Raw genomic sequence first — 26080 nt, 5'->3', positions numbered from 1 at the left:
TAAGCTCTGTGATTGTATGCATTTTGTAGTCTTCATCGTCATTCTATGGTTAGCACGTAGCACAGGGTTTTGTGTATTGTGGGTACTTAATTAATACTTGCAAAATAAATGAAAAATAGCCCAAATCAGTAGTTCTTAAGTTTTTCTGCCATACCACCTCAGGGATATTTCTAAGTTATGAGTCATGATGTTGCTTTAACATATTTGCCAAAAAGGTGAGTAAGATCAGGAGGAGTTTGGCAGTAGCTGAAATTTAGTGATGGGGGTGGGTATACTCTTAAGAATGCTTCCTTCAGAATTCTTATTTCTCCTATTTTGGGCTTTTATGTCTAAAATCCCCAAGTTTACTGATTAGAAGTTGATAAGAAAATATATTTTATCATTTAGAACCTTAAACAAGGTTTATCTATTTAGATATGAAATCAGAAGTTCTGTCTTTGAGCAAGTGATATAAGAGAACTTCGGCAAAAGCCTTCAAAGTAGTTATTCTTTTTTTAGAGGAATCATTTGTGAGTTTAGTAGTTTCTGATAGGATACTTTTGGTAGGATACCGAAATAGGATATTTTACCATGTGGTAAACGTGTATGAAGACAAAATTATATTTAATCTATTTCTGCTAAAATATTTTTGTGACAAAATATTCTGATTTGGAATTCTAACTGGTCTTATTCAGTGTATATGCTAAAGCATCTGACACCTTGCATATGGTAGTCTCAACATATATTTTGTAATAAGGTAGGGCTTTGATTCCAATTTTTAAGAATTACAAAGAGAAACCTAAATAACTGGTTATGTAATTTTACTAATACAATTGTATGAATAGACCGGGGTGTGCTGATTGTGATCTATTGCCTACGATACACAGCATCATTAAATGGAAAGGTCAAAGTGCAGAGCTGTCTTATATATATGCATTGAGAATATCTAATGGGATATGCCAGAAATCACAGCGGTTACTTACAGAATGGGAAAGAAATTTGGTTTTCGTCATGTGCACTTTGAAATTCTTTGAATTCTCATCATTTGTGTATTATAGTTCCATTGCTCCTTATTTGGAATTCCAAACTCAAAAACCCTTGAAATTGTGAAGATTTTTAGTAAGTTTGTTTGGGTGTAAAGCATAATCTAAACAGATGTGAGGCTATTTATAGTCTTTATCCCACTTATTATGAATGCTCAGACTTTCTTTTGCAGAAGTAATGTGTTGATTATGGAGAGTTGTAGACCACAGTGCCTGTTGAGGGTGTAACATAACTGTGGGATATGCATTTGTATTAGCTTCTATAACGCAGTATTTTTTAAATTCTAAAACTCGTCTAAAATGTTTGGATGAAGGATTGGACCTATATTTGATTTAAAAAGAAATGAAAACAGAACTAAAGTTTACCAAAACAGAACAAGAAAGGGAGCATTAACAACTGAAATAACAACGGATGTGAACAGTTTACATATAAGTTTTTATAAATTAGTGTGTATATATTGGGTGTGTTATTAAATACTGAAAGCGTTGTTTGCCTTCCCTTTGCTAGGAAGAAAAAACAGATAGTAAGAAGGCGGAGGAAAACATAAAGACAGACGAACCATCAAGTGAGGAAAGTGATCTAGGTGAGGAGGTAGTAGTTAGTTTGTATTTGATAACCTCATGATAAGATCCGGTGCTGATTTTTACTAAATGGACTAAATCAGGGCTATCTAATAGAAATGTAATGTAGCTGAGCTACATATGAAATGAAATTTTTAGTAGCCATTTAAAAAAAATTAAAAAGTAAACAGATGAAATTCAAATAAATGTATCTAAACTAACAAACCTAAAATGTTAGCATTTCAACATGTAATCAATATGGAGAAATTATTAGTGAAATATCTTCCTTTTTATCATACGACGTCTCGAAATCCAGAGTGTATTTTTATCTTTACAGCACATTTCAATGCAGATATTAGAGGTTATATTTTTCTTGGAAATATTTGATCTATATTCAAATTTAATGAAATTTGTAGTTGAAAAAGTTGGGTAACATACCCAAGTTTTAAATATATGTAAAAGTTTCCCCCCCCCCCTTTGTTTTTTGTTTTTTGTTTTGTTTTTTTTTTTTTTTTGGTAAAAGTTTTCCAAGGGCCCCTGGGTGGCTCAGTTGGTTAAGCCTTTGGCTCAGGTCAGGATTTCACAGTTTAATGAGTTGAGTTCTGCATCAGGCTCTGCTAACAGCATGGAGCCTATTTGGGATTCTCTCCCCCTCTCTCTCTTTCCTTTCCCTGCTTACACTGTCTCTGTCTTTCTCAAAAATAAATGAACTTAAAAAAATTTTTTTGATAAGATCCAGTGATAAGATAAAAATTGTTTTTAAGTTTTTCAATAACTGAATCAAATACCAAAAAATAATTTTCCTATTTGTACTTGTACACACACTGATAAAACTTGTTCCTTTTAGAAGAGATGATATGCCATTAGTTTGGTTTTTTCTGTTTGGGCTTTTTTTTTAGGCTGCAAACTGACAAAAAGTCTCTTCCTAAATTTGGAAGTCCTTTGAAACTATAAACACATATCCCAGATACTAAATGGGCAGTCTCCTAACTCATAGAATCTGTCTAAAAGCTAAAGAAGAGTACTTGTAATTTTTCAAATTTTGAACCAAGTGAACTTTGGTACTGTTAGAAAGGGCTTCTTGTTTGGAGGCTTAGTTGAAGATCTTTCACTTTTTGTGAAATATCTTTTTTAGTCTTGTAATTTTCTAAAAATTTCCATTAGTATAATAATGTCTTAACCAACTTCATCCAAAAGCTTTTCCTTCTTTTTTTTTTTTTTGTATGAATTAAGCTGTTTTATGATTAGGCAAAGTGACAGGCTCAGTTACCATTAAAAATTGACTAAAATGTTTTTGTTTGAGATAATTCTGACTTCAGGTAGCTAATTTCAGTTTCATTCTTTTTTGACAACAGGAAACATTAAATTTGCTCTGTTTGCTAAAAATGTCTCTTAATGCCCATTATTTTGAAAAGTTTTTTATATAGAGCAGTTATTTTGTTTTGCTTTGCTGTAACAAATTACAGTTGTCATGAAATCTATGACATACCTCTTATTTACTGTTTTGGTTATAGTGCTAGCTTTGGCATTTGAGTCTGCATTAGCAGGGTGCCTTTATTTTAAAATTAAAATTTATTTAAAAAGTAAATACTTCATTATGATTTACATCATTATTATAATTTGTGCTATCTGCATAAAATATTTTTTAAAACATTAGAGTACATTGATGTGTAGAATAAAATATTTGAATGGAATCATTTTGACACAAAGTCAGTGGAGTGTGTGTGTAATACTAGAAACTGTGCACTTGCCGACGTTTCTAGGATAAGATAATGATAAATACCTCTGGTGATGCAACAGTTAAAATGAAATATAATTTTAACAAAACAATACAGTAGTATTTAATAAGGAGATATTTTTATTTCCCTAATATGTTTAAATAAATTAACATAAAGTAAAATACTTAGATCAGTTGCAGTAGCCATAGTTCATTAGTTTTTAATAGTCTTATGTGGCTGGTGGCTGCTATGTGGGGCATCACAGGTCTTACTATCATTTTTTTAACTTTGGCAGAAATTGACAATGAAGGTGTGATTGAACCAGATACTGATGCCCCTCAAGAAATGGGAGATGAAAATGTAGAGGTGAGTCCAGTGGCTTATTTTCTGCTTGTCGTAAGGAATGTAAAGGTCCCACCTATCGCAGTGACTTTTATGATGTAATTCTGCCAGGAAAATCACATGCTAAATCTTTCTCTAACTTAAGGCATTTAGGAAAGCATTTTATTTTAGTACTTAAAACATTTGTAGAAATTCCCATTATTTGTAATCATACTCTAACAATCTTTGAAATCTTTGTTATTTGTCGTTTATCTGCTTTTTCAATTTGCATCTGGTTTGACTGCTCTTTAAGTTCACCTAACATTTACATTTACAAATGGAATTACTTATTAATGGGATATCTAATATTAAATTGGCTTCCAAAGTGATTTTGTCACAACGGGTACAGTGTTACCCTCAAGGTGGTGAAAATTGGTTCTTTGGAGGGGAGCTTACAAAAAAAAAAACTTACATATTACAATGGTTAGTGGTCTTCCAGAGGGTCATAACATACATGTGGTATATCTGTGTGGTATTAAAATGGAGTGGGGGAGTATTAAAAAATGTCTCAAATGGTTCTTTGGGGTTTGATAATGAGAAAGGCTTGAGAAACACTGAAATACAGTAATTGTGGTTTAGAAGCTTGGTCCATTTCCTCGCCAACACTTGATACTATCAGATTTCATCTCTGCCAGGTATGAAATGGTATGCCCTTGTGGCTTTCAATTGGAGTTTTTCTGATTTCTAATAAAGTTGAGCATGTTCTAATGTTTATTAGTCATTCATTCACAGGTATTTGTGAAGTCCTATTTTGACTTTTCCCATTTTTCTTCTGGTTTGCCTTTTTCATACCGATTTATAGTTCATTTTATATTCTAGAGACTAACAATTTGTCATTTATATGTATTTTACATATTTTCTGCTAGTTTGTGACTTGTATTTTTTATGTTTTAATAAACAATCTTTTTCTTAAATTGATAATTCTCTTATATATCATGCTTTATTATCTCAAGGTTATAATTACTGTAATATATTTTTCCCTTTTGAAAACTTTATGTTAACCTTTCACCTTTAATCTACCTGTCAGCGCTATTAAAGAATTTCTTTCCCCACCAGTGCCAAAATGCACTGTTTCATGTAGTGTGAGCCACTTCTGGTGCTGTGTTCTTGTCTAATTTTTTTCTGTGTGCTGATGACACATTGTCTTACCTTAACCTTAGGGTAAGGACCCCCAGCGGTCTAGGAATATTTTGGCTGTTTTGTTGGCCTTTCTTTTTCCATATAAATTTTAGAATATTATCAAGTGTCATCCCCCCACCCCAAATCTAATTGATTTAGAATTGCATTAAATCTAAATCAAGTTAGGAGAAGATACAGTTCACTATTGAGATTAACTACCCATGAATCTGTATCTAATTTTTTAGGTCTTTTCTAATGTTTTTAAGTAATTTTTTAGCATTTTCTCCGTAAAGCTGTGTGCATCTTTAAGAACAAATATAGGTACTTTCTGTCATTCTTTGTAAAAGGAATTTTTTAAATTATGGATTTTATTTATTGATGATGTCGTGTCACTTTCAGGTATTTAGGTTTATAATACTTCATTTGTGCTACTTGGGATATATTGGGCATTTAAAAAAAGTTTTCTAATGCTTTTATTTTGAGAGAGAGAAAGTGAGGGAGGGGCAGAGAGAGAGGGAGACGCAGAATCTGAAGCAGACTCCAGGCTCTGAGCTGTCAGCACAGAGACCGACATGGGACTTGAACTTGTGAACTGTGAGATCACAATCTGAGCCAAAGTTGGACAGTTGATCGACTGAGCCACCCGGGGGCCCCTGTTGGGGATTTTAAATTCTAGGGTTAACTTTCTTAGTTCTGGAACATTCCAACTAATACCTTTCAAATATCGCCTCTTCCCCATTCTCTCTACTGTCATTCTGGAGCCCTAGTTAGATATGTATTAGATTTTTTCACTATTAAGTTTCATCTCTTTATCACTGCTGAATGATGTATGCTGTTGATGTTTGAATTTGAATGCTTGTGTTTTTCATCTTTATGTTTTGCTTTGATTCATTTTGAAGTACACTTGGTTATTTATAAGTCACTTTTTCCTTACTCATTTTCAAAATGTGCCTCTGTTTTCTTAAACACATTAAAATCTTTATCAAACTCTTACTGGCCTTATTCTTTTACTTTTCCTGACTCTTGCTCATTTATTTGTGGATGGTTTGTGTGTGTGTGGATATTTTGACTGTGTGTACTTATGTGTTGATATCTTGACCATGAGTTCTTTGACATTTCACCTGTGGAAAAGTTTTTGGGGCCTGGGTAGAAGGTGTATTCCTCCAAAGAGGGAAGTGTTTGCTTCCATCAAGACTCTGGATTGGAGGTACCAAGTCAAGGATCACTTTAAAATCTCAGCATGGTTTTTCTGTTGTTTGTGTAACTATACAAGTAATGTGAATTCCACCAGAAACTCTGGCTTATCATTATAAGTTTACAGGGGAGTTTCTTTTTCTTTCTACTTGGCTGTTCCTTTCATTGGGACCAATTTATTTTGGGTTTGCTATTCTTGCAGGTATAGGCATGTGGGTGGGATTCCAGATTTATTGGAGGGTATCTGATTAGACAACATGTATTCTCTTCACCTGAATCTAGATTTTCTTTCATGTGTCCACTACCTTCAAAAACAGAATTGTGAGATCACCAGGTTTGACACCTGCTGAAGGGGTGAAAGCAGATGGAGTACTTGGCTACCTTACTGGATTTCAAGTCTTCATTCAATCTTGTTCTTTGAGGATTTCTACATTCTTATGTCAAAGATGACTTTTACATTTATTCAGGGTTTTATGTGTACCATGTTGCCATAAACTGAGTTGTCTTTTTTTTCTTTTTTAATTATTCTGGATTTGTAGGATGTCTGACTATCTGGTAAAGTGTGTCTTTGTTCTTTTTTGTTCTTTGTTTGAAAAAGATTTTTAAACTTGTAGGAGTTTTTGTTGGAATTACTTTGAATTTACTGAGTAACTTGCGGTTCGGTTGAAGTATTCAAAAAATTTTTTCTTGGGGCACCTGGGTGGCTCAGTCAGTTAAGCCTCTGACTCTTGATCTCAGCTCAGGTCTTAATCTCAGTGTCATAAGTTCAAGCCCCATGTTGGGCGCCATGCTCGGCGTGTAGCCTACTTTAAAAAAAATTTTTTTTTTCCCCATGAACATGGTATACATCTTGTGTTCTTTAATAGAATTTTACTTTTTCTCCCCTTGAAAGTCTTACATGTTCTTAGAATGGTATCCTGTTCTGTCCAGTTTTGTAATTGATTTTTGCTGATGTGGAGGAACTCTTATTTTTTTATGTTGTTTCTGTGTTTCTAAGGACTTTATTGAATTGTCTTAGTAGATCTAACAACCTGTCAGTTCTATTGGGTTTTCTAGTTAAATATGAAGACAGCTTGGTGTTTCCTTCCAATTCTTAAACCTGTCAAGTTATTTTCTTAATGAACTAGCCAGCAGCAGTAATATTTTACACAGTGGTTAATGGTGGAATGAATCTTTTTGCCTTTTTTAAAAGAAATAACCATTTTCCATTTAGGTAGGATGTTTGCTATAAGTTTTTGTTAGTAATGATCATTGTACTGTCAACATCTTGTATTCTGTACAGTATAGGTACTCTGTAGGTCTTTGTTCGAACAAAAGGATGAGACATTTCACTTAAAATTCAAGTATAACAGGACTTAGTTACATCTTTATGAGGAGATTGAGTTTTAGTATTTGTGAGTAACTAGAAAGGAGTTGATAAGACCAGGGCAGGAACATCTTGCTTAGGTTGGTTGGGATGGAGGGACACAAAGGTGATGTCTAAAGTAAAGGTAGGGAGTGCAATTTATTGTTCATTATGAAAGATTAAAGCTCATCCTGTGTAATTTCTTACTAAACACTTACCATAGTTATCCTCTTTGTTCCCTGGAAACAAGAGAAGAATGAGTGAAAATGAGGGTTATATCTCCCCATCCCTAAGAAAGCCCAAGCTGCTTCCTTCTCTTTGCTTTCTCTGTTACTTCTAAGTTGACCTACGATTTCCCCCTAGATAACCGAGGAAATGATGGATCAGGCAAATGATAAAAAAGTGGCTGCCATTGATGCCCTAAATGATGGTGAGTGATTTTTTTTTTCGTCTTTGCTATATTTCTATATATTCTCTTTTTCCCTGCAGCAGCTGTTAAAATAGTGGAACAGTGGAAGGGAACTTAAATTTGCTGAGTATCTTGTACTGGAGAAGAAAGTAAGCGTCCTATTCTCTACCCACCCCTTCCCCTTTGATAAAGAGGCTGAAACCACTCAGGTATCAATTACCTTGCCTCAGGGCATTGGACGCATCTTTCTGTGACTCAAAGACTCCTTTACCAGCTATATCCTTGTGTTTCTATACTGAGAAGAGGCAAAAGTCTTAAAAAAAAAAAGGGGGTAGTAGTAGCAGCACAGTGGCTCTTAACTTTTGACACAGCAACACCCTTGGCAAATGATGTCCATAGGATAATAACATTCTTATTCTAATCTTTGCATGTTAGATCCTCTTCAGAAAATCCTTTCAAAGTGGGAGAGTGCTGGTAGTATTAAGCATAATATTTAATCAGTTATGATTTATAAAAACAAATCATTTCTTGGGTACTATGCAGACCCTTCCATAGCTGTGTGTTAGTGTGTCACAATGCCATTGTGGTGGAGCTGTTGCTGTCTGTTGCTGGAGTGTGTTTGGACTTCCGCCTGTAGAATTAGAAGATGACCGAACTTGAGGAGTTTAGCGTTGATTGCTATTCCAAGTTGGCAAATGTATTCGCTTTCTTTTTTTTGTGATCTCACCACCTTCTTAGTTTAGGTCATTTTCACATGTTTATGCCATTGCATTAGCCTCAATAATTTGCCTACCTTAAATGTCTAGTTCCTTTATTGTTTTCTGTTCACTGTCCCTAGATTATTCTTTCTTAGAACCGCTTTTTATTTCCACAAATTCCTTTGCTTGTAACCTCTGACTAGCTTTTTGCACACTTTCTGAAGATCTTCATCAAGGCATTAAACCTGCTAGAGTCAGATCCCATATTTTGCCTTCCCAGCCTTGTTCTCTTCTTTTTGAATATTAACCTCTCATTACAGCCAGACCTTGCTGTCCTAGAATGTTCCTACACTTGTGCTCTGCTGCTTCTCTCTAAAGCTCTTCTTCACCTATTTCTGCTTTAATTCATACCCATCAATTGATCTCAGCCACTTCTCTTCCTGACCACTCCTTTTCCACACTAATCTTTTAATTTTACTACTACCTAATGTCTATTTATCCAACATTTATTTTGTGCTTTCTACCTACCTGACAGTTTTATTGTATTTAATGTGCATTATTTCATTAAAACCTCATACTACTCCCATTTTACAGGTTAATGAATAATCTGAGGTCGCAGAAGGGTTTTGACTTGTGCAGGATCTTACTGTGCCATGATACCAATTCATTTATTATTTTTGTCACTTATTTTGGCATATTGTTTTATATTTCTTAAATTTGTTTTCTTATTATTGCCTTAGCAATTTTTAATAAAATGAAGCTGCTGCCACTACCTGATAAGTCATGTTCTTGTTTTTCCACATTTCTTTCCAAGCTGTATTCATGTGTAAATTTAACCTAGTTCTAGTTTTAGAATAAATGTAATTTTATAGTATATCTTAGAGGGATAAAACATTAGTATTCTAAGCCTGGGATTGTAGATTCAGGCCCTGCGTGGGGTTGGAGAGACAGGAATATAATTAAACACTGAACTTAGGAAGCCAGAGTGCCTGGGTTTTGAATCCCAGTTCTGGCACTTACTAGCTAGGCAAACTTAGAGAAGTTACTCTTTGTCTCTGCTTCTGTTTCCTCCTTTGTACGATAAGGATAATGTACCTACATAGTATATTGAGGAATAAATATGTGTATTATGCCTAGAATAGTATCTGGTACCATTCTTATTAAGGTACTGGTATTTTTTTTTTTTTTATGTTTATTCATTTTTGAGAGAAAGCATGAGCAGGGGAGGGGCAGAGAGAGATGGGGACATAGGATCCGAAGTGGACTCTAAGCTGACAGCAGTGAGCCCGATGCGGGGCTCAAACTCACGAACCGTGAGATCATGACCTGAGCTGAAGTCAGACCCTCAACCAACTGAGCCACCCAGGCTCCCCAAGTTACTGGTATTTCTAAAGTGTCAGTATTCTTACTGAATTTAAGATCTTAGTAAGTGTTTTTAGCTGTCACGTTATTATGTTACTTTTATTACGCTTTTCTGTTTAATATATTTAAAGCTTAGCATGTTCTAGGCAGTGTTTTTATTTTATTTTCTTAATATTTATTTTTGAGAGAATGAGCATGAGTGGGGGAGGGGCAGAGAGAGAGGGAGATAGAGAATCTGAAGCAGGCTCTGTGCTTTTAGTGCAAAGCCTGATTGGGGACTTGAACCCACTAGCCTTGAGATATTATGACCTGAGCCGAAGTCACACGCTCAACAGAGTGGGCCGCCCAGGCACCCCTCTAGTCAGTGTTTTATTTTTTATTTTTAAGATTATTTTATATTTACTCATTTTTGAGAGACAGAGGGCGAGCATCGGAGTGGCAAAGAGAGAGGGAGTCACAGGATCCGAAGCAGGTTCCAGACTCTGAGCTGTCAGGACAGAGCCCGACACGGGGCTCAAACTCACAAACTGTGAGATGACCTGAGCTGAAGTCAGACCCTCAACCAACTGAGCCACCCAGGCGCCCTAGGCAGTGTTTTAGATGCTAGATATACAGTGAGAAAAACAAAAGAGACCACGTTTTTTTCCTTTGAACCTCATATATTACTGGGGAACAAAACCAAATTGTAATTTAATGTTGGGTGGTAATAAGCGTGATGAAGAAAAATAGAGCTGAGTAAAAAAATAGTCACTGATGAAAGCTATGTTTTGCAAAGGGTGGTCAGAAAAGTATATGATGAAGTGAGTAAGCAATGTGAGGAAGAGCCTTTGAGACAGGTGAAGAACAAGTACAGAGGCTAACTGGGAGAGCATAACAGAAGGGCCTTGTAGCTGGAGCGAGGCGAGTGAAGGGGTAAGAATGGCAGGTGGAGTTGAGGTCATAGAAGCGCTTTGGAGTAGTGGGAGATGGGTGGTGGGAAGGTGGTGGGGAAGATAGATCACTACACTTCGTAGGTTAGACTGAGGACTTAACAATTTTATCCTTAAGGATGATTGGGAAGCTATTGAGGTGTTGTGGGTAGGGGTTTTTGTTTTTGAGTAGGAGAGCTTCATTGTGAGATGTATTTACTTTTGAAAAGGATTATTCTTGCTCTTTTATGTAAATGAGGTTATAGGGGCAAATAAGGGTATGTTCATTGTAGAAGAAGAAGCCAAAATGTGTTGATGTGCCAGAAATCTAAGAAAATACCTGAGAGGGAAAATGGGAGTGGGGAGAGCCAGAGGAGTTTGGAAGGCAGTGAGAGAGTTGTGTGTTTATCCCTGTGTGGGAGAGAAACACAATCCTCTATGGGTGTGTTTCTAAAACGTCTTGGCAAGCCAGAGTTGTCCAATAGAGGAGTTAACAGTCTCACAATAATGGGCCAGTCTTGGTGTCCTTGCTGTTATTTAGTCATTAACATTAGCTGGGAGCCGCTTGTGAAGTGTATCCTTGAGCACAGAAGATGGGGTTCTCCGGCTCCTCACAGCAGATATAAAGTGCATTGTCATGATACTACAGAGGGAATGCAAGAAATCAAGTCATATTTGATAATCCAAGTGGCTAATGATGATGGCTTGGATTAGGGCAAAGAGTCTCAGACTTTCTCTGTTCCTAGTGTCCTTACTGTCATGACTTGAACATACCTTTTAGGCCAAAAGAAATGGCTAAGAGTTCCATTTATAATGTAGTTAGGTCCAAATAATTTAATAAGTATCTGTGTCATAACAAGTTAGTGATTGGAAAATCGTATACACAAATTGAAAAAATATATTTAATCTTATTCTTACGTAATATTTGTTTTCTAATAAGCGATGTATATATTTGGGCACTAAATAGCTTTTCGAATCTTGGATTCATATTGAACACTGCCACCCTCATTTCCCGTTCCACATCTGTTTTTCTACAGTTCTTACTTTTTTGTCATAGCAATCAGTAAAAACAGTTTTAGATTGGGGAGTTGAGAATGACTCCCAAGATTTGGGGCATGAGGTAGATGACGAATTAGCCAAACTATAGCCTCCTATTTTTATAAAAATGTAATGGAACAACATAACTACATGCATTTGTTTATGTGTTGTCTGCAACTACAACAGCAGAATTGAATAGTTGATGATTGCAAAAATAATTTTTATGTGGCCCTTTCCAGAAAAGTTTGCTGACCTCTAAACTAGAGTGAATGAAAGAACCACATATTTAGTTGATAATATAAGGATGAGAAATGGATTTTATTTTTATTTATTTATTTATCTATTTATTTATTTATTTTTAGAGTAGTGGATTTTATTTTATTTATTTATTTATTTATTTATTTATTTTTTAACGTTTATTCATTTTTGAGACAGAGAGAGACAGAGCATAAATGGGGGAGGGGCAGAGAGAGAGGGAGACACAGAATCCGAAACAGGCTCCAGGCTCTGAGTGGTCAGCACAGAGCCTGACGCGGGGCTTGAACCCACGGACCGCGAGATCGTGACCTGAGCCGAAGTCGGCCGCTTAACCGACTGAGCCACCCAGGTGCCCCGAGAAGTGGATTTTAGAGATGGGGTCAGAGTTAACAGTTCAGTTTTGAACATGGTAGCTGTGAATTACTTATTAGACCTCCAAGCGTAATAATTTGTCATAGACATCTGCAGTAGTAACTAATGACATTCCACATTCTTCTGCATTGTTTAGGAGTTCTGTTAAAGTTCTTTCTTTACACATTTACTAGCTGGGTAAATGTATTTTCCAAAGTGAACTGTGACATTACCTTTAAAACTCTGTGTTTGTCTTCCCTCCCCATGTTTCCTATGCCCCAAAATTAAACTTTGTGTAAAGACTTATTCTAATTGTATAGTATGTTTTATTTGTTGAATGACTTCACTGAAGGCACTAATACACAAAGAAGCTAACTAACTATGTGAATAGGATACACAGTAAATGAATTTAAAATGTGAGTTAAGGACTTTGCATGAGTTCTGGTTTTCTTGAATTTTTATATCATTCCTGTGAATTCAAATAGTATTTTTAATCAACCCTGTAAATTTAGTATGAGTACTTTTTTCTTTGTAAGTTTAATTTTATCCTTTTATTTTTTTTCTTTAAAAAAAACTCATGAGTCCTACTAAGAATGGGAGATATTCTTTATTTCTCAACCTGTTTTACTTTAGGTGAACTACAGAAAGCCATTGACTTGTTCACGGATGCCATCAAGCTGAATCCTCGCTTGGCCATTCTGTATGCCAAGAGAGCCAGGTGAGAGGTCTAAACAAAAAAAGCATCCCTTTCTGCTGTGAATAATTCCTGCTCATTGATTTCAATAGAATTGCTTCTGTGACTATCTCAAAGGTGTTATTGTTCGAAATGAATACTTTTTTTTAATGTTTGTTTCTTTTGAGAGAGCATGCCCATGCGCAGGGGAGGGGCAGAGAAAGGGAGAGAGGAGAGAATCCAAAGCAGGCTCCACTCTCAGCACAGAGCCCAACGTGGGGCTTGATCTCACAACTGTGAGATCATGACTTGAACCGAAATCAAGAGTCAGACGCTCAACTGACTGAGCCAACCAGGCGCCCCAAAATAAATACTTTTTAATGTTACACTTCTTTTTTAGTGTCTTCATCAAATTACAGAAGCCAAATGCTGCCATCCGAGACTGTGACAGAGCTATTGAAATAAATCCTGATTCAGCTCAGCCTTACAAGTGGCGAGGGAAAGCACACCGGTAAATAATGGAATTTCATTATTTTCAGAACTTCTAAAATTTAAATCTGATGTTTTAATATGCCTTTAAAGCAAAACGAAGTTGCCTAAGGATTTAATTTCAAGATAATATGTGCTCGATAATAATTGAGGGACTATAAAGGAACAAATAAAAATTCATTTTATTTCTTCAAAGAAAACCATTGTTTTACAGTTTTTGACTACATATAGTCAAATTTAAGGTAAGGATCAAAATTATTTCTAAAAAAGAACATGGCCTTACAAATTTTCTTTTAATTCTGTAACCTAACGTTAAACAATATGTTGTAGAAGAAGGAATTCCTTAGCCTCAAACTACTTTAGTTACTTACAGGTCACCTGAAAATCAGAAAAAGGGGAAAATAAAGAAGTGAATTTATCCTAGATTAGTCATCATTTCCTGGAAACAAAACTTAATGTTATACAAGTGAGTATTTGTGGCTTGGGGATGAGATGTCCAATGACATTTACATCTTATGTGGATTAGAAGGGTGTTGTACTCCAAGTGTGGATGGGAATGAAAATGGATATGCATGGGACAACTGTATTAGGTACTCAAAAAAGCTCTGGTGATTATGAAGATGCGCGTCAAAGATAAAGGTAAAAGATTAGAATTAGTGCTCTGGGAGTCAAAAAGTTCATGTATTGCTGTTGATCCTCTTGAGAGCCCAGTAATCTTTGAGCATTTCTTTGCTTTATGGTACAAGGTAGCATGGGCTCATCTCCTGTTTTGCTTGTCTTAGACTCAGAAGAAACCATTTCTCCAAGAAACTAGGGTTCATTTTTGTGAGGATAATGTTTACAGAAAGTAAAGTTTGGCCACTAAATATGTTCATTGCCTCTGGGATAGCATTATTTCTGTCATTTCATTTGAACAGAGTTAGAAAAACATTTTTTAAATAATGATTTTAAGGAAAAAAGTTATGAAACCTTGAGTTTATACTGATATTTTCAATTAAAATTCAATATTAAATGTTTTCCCTTTTATTTTGCGTTTTTAAAATTTATTTTTTAAATTTACATCCAAGTTAGCATATAGTGCAACAATGATTTCAGGAGTAGATTCCTTAATGCCCCTTATGCATTTATCCCATCTCCCCTCCCACAACCCCTCCAGCAACCCTCTGTTTGTTCTCCATGTTTAAGAGTCTCTTATGTTTTGTCCCCCTCCCTGTTTTTATATTATTTTTGCTTCCCTTCCCTTACGTTTATCTGTTTTCTATCTTAAAGTCCTCATATGAGTGAAGTCATATATTTGTCTTTCCCTGACTAATTTCACTTAGCATAATACCCTCCAGTTCCACCCACATTGTTGCAAATGGCAAGATTTCATTCTTTTTGATTGCCAAGTGATACTCCATTGTATATATGTATGTATGTGTGTATATGTATATATGTATGTGTGTGTATGTATACACACACAGACACACAGACACACACACACCCCACATCTTTATCCATTCATCCATCGATGGACATTTGGGCTCTTTCCATACTTTGGCTATTGTTGATAGTGCTACTATAAACATTGGGTGCATGTGTCCCTTCGAAACAGCACACCTGTATCCCTTGGATAAATACCTAGTAGTGGAATTGCTGGGTCGTAGGGTAGTTGTATTTTTAATTTTTTGAGGAACCTCCATGCTGTTTTCCAGAGTGGCTGCACCAGTTTGCATTCCCACCAGCATTGCAAAAGAGATCCTCTTTCTCTGCATCCTCGCCAACATCTGTTGTTGCCCAAGTTGTGAATGTTAGCCATTCTGACAGGTGTGAGGTGGTACCTCATTGTGGTTTTGATTTGTATTTCCCTGATGATGGGTGATGTTGAGCATTTTTTCATGTGCTGGTTGGCCATCTGGATGTCTTCTTTGGAGAAGTGTCTATTCATGTCTCTTGCCCATTTCTTCACTGGATTATTTGTTTTTTGGATGTTGAATTTGATAAGTTCTTTATAGATTTTGGATACTAACCCTTTATCTGATATGTCATTTGCAAATATCTTCTCCCATTCCGTGAGTTGCCTTTTAGTTTTGCTGATTGTTTCCTTCACTGTGCAGAAGAAGCTTTTTATTTTGATGAGGTCCCAATAGTTCATTTTTGCTTTTGTTTCCCTTGCCTCTGGAGACGTGTTGAGTAAGAAGTTGCTGCGGCCAAGATCAAAGAGGTTTTTGCCTGATTTCTCCTTGAGGATTTTGATGGCTTCCTGTCTTACATTGAGGTCTTTCATCCATTTTGAGTTTCTTTTTGTGGATGGTGTAAGAAAGTGGTCCAGGTTCATTCTTCTGCATGTCGCTGTCCAGTTTTCCCAGCACCACTTGCTGAAGAGACTGTCTTTATTCCGTTGGATGTTCTTTCCTGCTTTTTCAAAGATTAGTTGGCCATATGTTTGTGGGTCCATTTCTGGGTTCTGTATTCTGTTCCATTGATCTGAATGTCTGTTTTTGTACCATGCATTTTTGACACTATTCTCTTAGACTCAAAATCCTTATCTGTAATGTGTTTACTTGTTATTCAATAACATACATAAAATTGTTTTTACAGTCCTACCTTAACAATTTTATACTCCCTAAGCAAAGTTGAAAGTTTTTGTGTCTGTTGCAGTTTTTATCCTTAGAATATATCCCAGTTAAGATACATAGTCAAAATGCTGTTTAAAAAATTTTTTTTTTAATGTTTATTTTTCAGAGGGTGTAAGTGGGGGTGGGGCAGAGGGAGAGGGAGACACAGAATCTGAAGCAAACTCCAGGCTCTGGGCTGTTGGCGCAGAGTCTGACTCGGGGCTTGAACTCATGACCTGAGTCAAAGTTGGACGCCCACCAACTGAGCCACCCAGGTGCCCCTCAAAATACTGTTTTAAAAGTTATTTGACTTTTCTGTATGCTGTATGCTCTGTGTGATAAACAGCTGGGTTTTTTTGTTTGTTTGTTTTTCTCTGTTTGTGGTCAGGTTTTGGGGTTACTTTATTTCTGTCTTTTCTGTCTTTAATTTTCATAGTTTGCATGTATAAAACCCTTCTGTGTTTAAAGAGTCAAAACTGAGTTAACAGGTATACCCAGAAAAGTCATTTCTGTTGTTACCCCTCTACTCCATTCTTACCTTCTCCCACAATCTTTTGTTTCTCCTGTCAATAAAATGTGTACACATGTATTGTTTCTCTTCTGCCTTTATAGCATACTAAATATACATTATGTTAATTCCATTTTTAAGGAGTTGAAATCAGAATTTCAAATTTGAAAATTGTAGCTCTACATAATTTGAAAAATTTTACAATATTTTGAATTAAAGTAATTTTTTAAAGTTTAAAGTATCTTTTAGAAGAGCAGCTTTATAGTTACCAAAGAGGAAATTAAATTTGCAAGTTTTTATAGAGTAGAACATGGTAATTGAATTGGTTTGTGAAAATTTATACTTCAGATATTTAATTTTAAATTTGTTCGGTAACTTTTTTTTTTTAACAAGAAAGACACCATGCCACATAAGTGGATATGTAGAAAATGAATTTAATCTGTTTCAGACTTCTGGGCCATTGGGAAGAAGCAGCACATGATCTTGCCCTTGCTTGTAAACTGGATTATGATGAAGATGCTAGTGCAATGTTGAAAGAAGTTCAGCCAAGGGTATGTTAAAGTACAGAAAGGGAATGTCGTTAACTGTGATGCCCTGTGGCTCTAGTACTCAGCCCCTTGCAATAATTTACCTGTGGAACATACAAAGAAACAGACATTTGGATGTTTTCATCTGTTATCACTGAAGTTTATGCTCACCTCTGGAAATGTCATTAGGTTGTCATGCCTTTATTTCTCTTGCTGTATTAAAGCAAACTGTTACTTTGGTTTGCATGCCTGCAATAGGCTGAAAATTAGAAATGGGAAAGGGGGCATCAAGTTTATAGCAAGGAAAAAAATAGAAAACCTGTAAAATGTGACCCAAGGTTGTGTCCGGTCTTTTTATGTTGTAGGTATATGCAGCCCTGTATAAAGCTTGAGGGCCTTGTGGAAGTAGCAAGTTTCATCCTTTTAAAAATAATATTAAATCCAAAAACTAAAATGATTGTGTTTTAAAAAGACAATTGTTAAGATAATTCTTTTAAGGGGTGCCCAGGTGGCTCAGTGGGTTAAATATCAGACTTCAGCTCAGGTCATGATATCATGGTTCGTGGGTTCGAGCCCTGCATCGGCCTCTGCTATAAGCACAGAGCCTGCTTTTATTTTTAATTTTTATTTATTTTTAATTTTTTTTGAGATAGAATCTTAAGCAACCTCCATGCTCAGCACGGAACCTGACATGGGGCTTGATCCCATGACCCAGGGGATCATGAGCTGAGCCAAAATCAAGAATCAGATGCTCTACCTTCTGAGCCACCCAGGCACCCGTAGAACATGAGATTCTTTAATTTTTTTTTTTTTTAATGTTTATTTATTTTTGAGACAGAGTGCTAGCAGGGGAGGAACAGAGGGAGAGGGAGACACAGAATCTGAAGCAGGCTCCAGGCTCTGAGCTGTCAGCCCAATGCCCAACATGGGGCTCGAAATCAGGAACTGTGAGATCATGACCTGAGCTGAAGTTGGATGCTTAACCACTTGAGCCATGTAGGCACCCCAAGATTCTTAAAAAATAATCATAAACAAACGGAAGTAACAATTGAATATGACTTCAAATTTGTTTTCTGAATAAATAATAGATTCCAAATATTTGGCCCAGGCTATGTGCTAGTGCCTGGTACGTATATTTTCTCTTAATCTTTACAGCATTCTATAAGACTTAAGTATTTCTCTTCTCCTGCCCACCATCCCCTCAGTTTATGGATGCGAAAACTTAAGTATAGTTAGACTGTCACAAATAACTGGTGTGTATATTCTCAGTCTCTACCTTGCCATGGCAAGCATCAGGCAAGAATTGTGCAATTGGAAACCTAATTGTCATCCTTGAGTAGTTACTTGTTTGAAATTTATAAACTTTCTAACTTAGAATCTCATCCTCTTTCCTTTATTTCACAGTGGACTTGTTAAAGTCTGAGTATGTAAGGTATTTTCTTACAAGGTAAATCTGTCATTCAGAACTGTGTGTTGAATTTAACACTTCTCCACAAAGAAAAATGATTCTTTAACGAAACTGGTGGTTGGGTTGCACTTACTCAGCTCTTAAAGGAAACATTTTTCTGTGTGTGTGTTTTTTTTTTCCGTAGGCCCAGAAAATTGCTGAACATCGGAGAAAGTATGAGCGAAAACGTGAAGAACGAGAGATCAAAGAAAGAATAGAAAGGGTTAAGAAGGCTCGGGAAGAACATGAGAGAGCCCAGAGGGTAAAGTTTCTGTAGCTAGACCATCAAAGGGAAATACAGTAGATTAGAGTTTTAGGATATCATTCTGATTCTTGGCTCTTAATGCTGGCTGCAGTTCTGTAGGCTGATACTACTTATAGAGAGTTTTCCTTCCTTCTTATCTAATTTGTAGGGATATCTTTTGTCCTTAAATTCTTAAGTGAGCTTATACATCCCCAGTTTATATTCATGTTGTGTCCTCCTAAAATTAGGGATTTTTTTTGGGGGGGGGGTCGGGTAATTAAAACTTGTCAGTATTATTTGATTTCTTGTGGATGCTTTCCCTGATTTGTTGTTTTACGATTCCTCCTGTTCCAGTGTGGATTCATAGCTATTTAAAATAGACTATTTTTTTATTTTTAGTTACAAAGTCCTAAAACTTAGATAAAAGTTACTCGTAATTCGTCCACAATATTCCTACTGTTCTTGTTTCTCTTAGTTTTTCTATATTAGCTTTTTGCATTTGATGTTATCATCTTCCATCTAGTTATTTCCAACAGTTTTGAATAAAAGGATGTAAAGCTATGTTATAATTACGTAACATGACATCCTAATTTTTCATCACTTAATATTAAATATTAATATTTAACAAAATTAATAACACTAATTTATAATTGAATTTAATAAATAATTTAACACAATAATAAATGCTTTTAAAGCATCATGCTTAATTTTTAGGATTACAGTTTGTAGTCGTCAAAAAATTTCTACAGTTATATATCCTTGATGACTTTATGATTGGTTATGAGGAAAATTTGTATTTTCTTTGTTGGAAATTGCAAAAACAAATCAGTAAAATTCTGGTAGTATTAAGTTATGTGGAGAGAGTATGGAAAAGACGAACCTGAGAAACAAAAGCCATTGGCAGTCTTCATCATTTAACCATGTGCTTTCATTTTAGAGTTTTAACGTTAAGAAGTTACACTTTGCATAAGCATGGACAGACGTCAGTCCGTACTGTATTGCTTTCCAGTTGTTAGGTGTTTTTTTTCCTACCCCAAGTAGAGGTAAAACACTAGACAGCTCTACTAAAAGTAAAGCTCCTTACAACCTAGCTAGAAAATTTTGGAGAGGCGGATGGGGCGTGTTCTTTAGTCCAATATTGCCATTTGAAACTTGTCATTCCTCAAACTAGCTGATTATACAGTTTTTTGCATGGTTTTGCAGACTTGTAACCACTACCACCACCACCACCCCCATTATATAATTTCTTTCTTTCTTTGTATTAAAGGAGGAAGAAGCCAGACGACAATCAGGAGCTCAGTATGGCTCTTTCCCAGGTATTTTTAAAGAAAATTTAAAACTATTAGTATTGTAAATAATCGGAAAATATTCTGAATTGGGGCTCAAATAGGTCTATTATATTTAGTACTATTAGTCCCTGAAATACTGAAAAAAGTCTTTAGAATGTTAGCCTCTAGAAAGTTTCATTCTCATTTAAAAATGTTATATTAGTGGAAATAATATTATATTAATTATTTTCCTCACACTTTGAGCAGTATATATATATTTTTTAAGAGAGTACCCATGCACGCTCATGTGAGGAGAGGTGGGAACGGGAAAGAGAATTGTAAGCAGATTCCACACCCAGGACAGAGCCTGAGGTAAGGCTTGATCTCACAACTGGTGAGATCATGAGCTGAGCCCCGAAATTGAGAGTCAGACACTTAATTGAGCCACCCAGGCACCCACCCCAGAGCAGCTAACATTTATTGAGATATGAACATTGTACTTTAAGAGATGGAGTAAGAGTTGATTATGATGTATTCTAAATATTTTTTTTTTTAATTTTTTTTTTTTAACGTTTATTTATTTTTGAGACAGGGAGAGACAGCATGAACGGGGGAGGGTCAGAGAGAGAGGGAGACACAGAATCCGAAACAGGCTCCAGACTCTGAGCTGTTAGCACAGAGCCTGATGTGGGGCTCGAACTCACAGACCGCGAGATCATGACCTGAGGCGAAGTCGGATGCTTAACCGACTGAGCCACCCAGGCGCCCCAATATTCTAAATATTTCTAAATTATCACAATTGGATTTTATTCTGTTAAATGTTGATATTCACGAGAGACTAGGTAAAAGCACTGTATGAAATTATTCATAAAAAATATTTTGAGTCAAGTGTAAAAATAATATAAGCTCTTTTTTGTAAATGTCAAATGATTAGAAATTACTACAGGGACAAAGTCTTCAATGATAGCAGAGGCCTAGCCTATATGATACAGGTAGAAGAACAGTTAAAAAGGCACTGCAGGAACAATTTTTGAATACTTCCTGAATGAGACAGTGTGAAATTTAAAAACCAGGAAGAGATTTTTTTAAAGTTTGTAATTCTAATGGGGAATCTGCTGCCTTCAGCTGTTTTAATAGTAACCAGCTTTCTCTGAAAGGTTTACAGAGGCAGCCACACACCCCCTAATGGGTGTATGCCACTGGCTGCAACTTAAGTTCCATGGTCACAGGCTAGAAAAGATAGCCTTTATTCTGAAAGGTCATGTGCCAAGCAAGTAAAAAGAAAGAACATCTATTGGGGATGACTTTCTGTTTGAAGAAAAAGCAAGAAAATGCAGTTCATAGCTTACGTTCTGCTTAAAATGTAAATAATTTTATATCCAGTATCTTTGCTTTAGAGGAAAACCACTAGTGTAGATTAGTACTAGAGATTACTTTTTTATTATGTGGATTTTATTGTCTAGATTTCACAAGCAGGCCGGTTAACTCTTTTTGTGCTGGACCAGTTATTTTTTTTATGGATAGAAACTACTTTTTCAGTGAGTAGGGGCATCAAGAGAAGCTAGTAGTTTTTTTCCAGCTTCGTAGATTCTCTTACCTGTGATTATTAGCTACTTATGGGAATGTTTTAAATTGTTGAGCCAGGAGGAAATGACTTCGTTCTTTGTGTTTTTTCTTTATGATGGCTTATGTGTAGTCACCCTTGATCTGTAAGATACATTAATGTAAAGTGTATTCCCTTATAGATGTCTATGTTGGTATAATTGTGATTTCATAATATCTCCAGTGGACATAAAAGGTGTATGTAGTGAACAACTGAGTAGAAGATAATTTGTGTTTATAATCTAAAAATATACTGGGAGAATGAAATTTTTTTTGCTAGAGTATTGTCCTCAGTGTAAAGAAGAAATACCAGGAGTGCTTGTTAAAAATGCAGATTTTCACTTGCACAGATTTTGATCGTGTCTATGGTGGAGATAGAAATCCACAGCTTTTTAAAACAAGCATTTCATTTAGTTCTTGAAAGAATGCTCTACAGGAATACAGTTTAAACAGAAACAACTAAAGTCTTACAAATTAGAACTTGGAATTGAAACACATAGTATTAAAAAGAGAAAATAAGATGACTGAGATGACTTTATTTGTAATTCCAGGGACTGTTTTAGCTAAGATTAGTTTCTTTCTTTAACAGTTTTAATTACTAGGAAAAACTAAATGCAAAAGGTAGTAAAGTTGATTTACAGCCTTATTTTTTAGGAGAAAATTTGAAGGTAAAATTCTCATTTGCATCCAGTTAGAATGTTAAGACTACTTTGTGGCTAGTAGCCCCCTTGTTCTTTTTGCATGCACTTGTGAGTGTGTGTGATTTTCATTGGAAGGAAATAGTGTGCTGTCACTACTTGAGAAAGAATATGGCTGGTGTCTTGCAGCTACTTCATTTATTCTTGCAGGTGGCTTTCCTGGGGGAATGCCTGGTAATTTTCCTGGAGGCATGCCTGGAATGGCGGGGGGAATGCCTGGAATGGCAGGAATGCCTGGGCTCAATGAAATTCTTAGTGACCCAGAGGTTCTCGCAGCCATGCAGGTAAGACTTGGAAGAACAAAGTTGGGCCTTGTATCCCTAAGGTATTTCTTTTATTAATTCTAAGTAAAGACAAAGGTTACTATGTTAGACATGTTTTACTTGTCAGAATTACCACATAGCTCATTACACAGTTCTACTGTTCATTTTTTATTTCAGAATGAGTAGCTTAAGTTATTAAAAATAACAGTTTGTAGTATAGTTTGTAATACGGTTCTATAATACTATTAGTCTGTAATAGTTTGATTATATCCAGATGTCTTTACTTATTTATTTATATTTCAAGTTTTTATTTAAATTCTAGTTAGTTAACATATAGTGTTATATGTAATACTGGTTTCATGAGTAGAATTTAGTAGTTCAGTTGTCCTTTTTTAAAAAAAAAAAAATTTTTTTTTTTTTTAATATTTATTTTTGAGACAGAGAAAGACAGCATGAATGAGGGGGGGTCAGAGAGGGAGACACAGAATCCGAAGTACACTCCAGGCTCTGAGCTGTCAGCACAGAGCCCAACGTGGGGCTCAAACTCATGAACTGCAAGATCATGACCTGAGCAGAAATCGGATGCTTAACCAACTGAACCACCCAGGCACCCTTAGTTTATTTTGAGTGAGAGAGAGAGAGAGCACGCGCACGAGCAGGAGAGGGACAGAAAGAGAGGGAGAGCACGTAGCTTGACATGGGGCTCGATCCCACAAACTGTGAGAATATGACATGAGCCAAGGTCAAGAATCAGATGCTTAACTGAACCACCCAATCATCCCTAATTTCGTCGTCCTTTTAATCAAAATTGTGTATGCTTTTTTTCATTATCTAGTTAAAGTGATATAATTGGTGTTTGACTTTGAAGTGCACGTTAATAATATTTATACTTCGGGGACTTGTCCAAAATTCCATTTAACTTGTCTCTGACAAAATTGTCAAGTTTAAATAAAGAGATAAGATTTAGGATAATAAATGTTAAACCACAGAACTCTTTTAAACGCTAAAAAAAAAACACATTACCTTTTTTTTTTTCAGGATCCAGAAGTTATGGTGGCCTTCCAGGATGTGGCCCAGAACCCAGCAAATATGTCAAAATATCAGAGTAACCCAAAGGTTATGAATCTCATCAGTAAATTGTCAGCCAAATTTGGAGGTCAAGCATAATGCCTTTCTGACAAATAAAGCCCTTGCTGAAGGAAAAGCAACTTCGATCACCTATTGGATGTCGCAATAATACAAACCAGTGTACCTCTGACCTTCTCATGGAGAAAGCTGGGGTGCTGTGAAGATAATCCCTACCCCTCTGCCCCACATACAACTGAGACATTTTTCAGTGGTTTGCCATTAGGGTTTTCATTCAGATGATGTTTTCCTACTAGGAATTACAAACTTTAAACACTTTTTAAACCTTAAAAATATTTAAAAACATATTAAAAGGGTGTGTTAATCCCTACATTTTTCTTTACTAATCATTTCAGTTTTTTTCCTTTGGATTAATTGGGCAAGGAAGATACTTCAGTATGGAAGATTTATTGCTCAGTTTGAAATAAAGGCTTATTAGCGAGAGGCAAATATAACATTTAAATAGATTAAGTTTGAGTTGGGTATATGGTTACTGAGGCATTTTGACTTGTCTTTTTAAATGCTTTATTTTTTAAACATGATTTATTTCAATAAAACCATTGGGACCACCAGTATTGCAGTAGGACCTGGATAGGGGCCGGAAGTTCTTGGCAGGGCAGCAGCAACCTTTCTCCTTTAATATAGCATGCACACTTGTGCAGATGCATTTAAATCTTACACTGTGGTGAAGGGATGATTTTTATAATGCTGCAGTAGAGTTGGATTACTTAGCTGTGTTCTTGTGTGATACAGAAAATAAATGTTTCGTATTATTTCCACACGGGAAATAAGGGAATACTTTTCTTTTTGTATTTCTGTGTTTAGAATGACCTTTCCTAGTCAGAAAATGGCCCATCTCATTGTGTGTTTTCTACTTGTTTTCGCCTCCCCATCCCCTTATTCTTTTTGGGCTAAAGATTGTCCTTTTTCACTGGCACCATCACTAATATCATTCACAGCATAATTGTGCAAGCATATGTAATGCTGGGTTTAATTTAATATGTAATACATATAATGATTATGGAAGGTAATATCCATAGCAGCTGTAGTTTCTTACTTGGCCAACAGATTTCATATTTAAGTGTTAGGTTTTCACTTCAGTGAAAGCTTATATCAAAAGATGTTGGGAGGAGGGATTCCCTTTGTTGTTCAGTTCTCTACTTAGGAAATACCTATTGCAATTGGAGTTTATCTTACCTTATTTGTCTTCATATTTTGGAAAGCATGAGGTTTGACTTCATTGATACACTACAGGGGAACTAAACTTTTTGGTCCAACATGAATTATAAAATTGATGAGATCCATGGTTCTTCATTGTGGAGTTGATGGTATTATTATGAGTCCTTGTACTGCTATTCATCTCTTAAATAGTGCACCATATCCCCACCTCTCCTTTTTCTCCCTCCCTCTCTTCAAGGATAAAGAAATGATAGATTTTCTGCTGTACGTTCAACTCTTACATTAATTAAGTCCAGGCACTGTACCAGGAATTGCTAGGTTTCTACCTATCTTTCAATTTAAAGTGGCAGGTGTTTAAAAACAGTTTCAAGGGATGAGACCCTCTGTACTTTGCTTATTTGAAGAATCAGTGGTAGGAGCCAGTAAAAAAATTTCATGGAATACATTTCTGAAATAGCACATTTCTGGAGTCATAAGTGACGTGATTCAGGTTCTCATCCTTTGCTGTACACAAACGGTAATGCATCTGTTATATAAGTGAGAAAAGGCTGTATGCTAACTGAGCATGCTTTTTAAACCCTTTAAAAATACTCAGCATATAAACTTGCGTTTGAGCTTGCCAGTGTTTTTTTGTTGTTGTTAATGTGTGTTCTCTCAAAATTTCTAATGTGTGCTGTGAGTAACTCAAGAAGACCAGTTCCTTTTGGGTTCCTTGTTTGATTTACTTAATTATATATTACTTAAATACATTCTAACATTGCAAATAGTACCATAAATGGGTAAAAGTAAAATTGGTCTTCAGAAAAATGTGTCCTGTGCTTTTAAGTTCCACAAATACATTCATTTTCGTAGAAACTCAGTATCATTTCTAAACCAGAAGTGTTTTTTTCTTGTGCTAACAATGCTATAAGAAGGAAAAGTAAAGTAGTTTTTTTTTTCTGCTTAAAAATACAGTCAATGGATTTCTAGCTACATTAAAAATAAACTATGGTTTCAAACTGGATATCGACCCCCCCACACTTTTTTTCCCCAGTACATGTTCTGTTTATTTCATGTCTTTAGCACTCACCTTAAGTTATTTGCTGGACACAGTAGG

At 35.7% G+C, this 26080-nt stretch overlaps 2 protein-coding genes across 2 annotated transcripts in view; both read left to right on the top strand.

Moving 5' to 3' along the window:
- The window catches only part of ST13 (ST13 Hsp70 interacting protein), a 32145-nt gene extending 6144 nt beyond the window's left edge, over positions 1–26001 (top strand). The window contains exons 3-12 of the mRNA XM_049627567.1: positions 1531–1606; positions 3597–3667; positions 7704–7770; positions 12998–13082; positions 13438–13548; positions 17080–17182; positions 18751–18867; positions 20117–20165; positions 22568–22701; positions 23719–26001. Of these exons, the coding sequence (XP_049483524.1) occupies positions 1531–1606; positions 3597–3667; positions 7704–7770; positions 12998–13082; positions 13438–13548; positions 17080–17182; positions 18751–18867; positions 20117–20165; positions 22568–22701; positions 23719–23847 (942 nt within the window). The 3' untranslated portion in view covers positions 23848–26001. The remainder of the gene's footprint in view (positions 1–1530; positions 1607–3596; positions 3668–7703; positions 7771–12997; positions 13083–13437; positions 13549–17079; positions 17183–18750; positions 18868–20116; positions 20166–22567; positions 22702–23718) is intronic.
- The window catches only part of SLC25A17 (solute carrier family 25 member 17), a 359412-nt gene that overhangs the window by 283123 nt on the left and 50209 nt on the right, over positions 1–26080 (top strand). The window lies entirely within an intron of this gene.

This window comes from Panthera uncia, chromosome B4, assembly GCF_023721935.1.
Source record: "Panthera uncia isolate 11264 chromosome B4, Puncia_PCG_1.0, whole genome shotgun sequence".
In the NCBI taxonomy this organism is placed as follows: domain Eukaryota; kingdom Metazoa; phylum Chordata; class Mammalia; order Carnivora; family Felidae; genus Panthera; species Panthera uncia.
The sequence above is the reverse complement of the archived record's forward strand: the minus strand, read 5'-3'. Positions and strand labels throughout refer to the sequence as shown.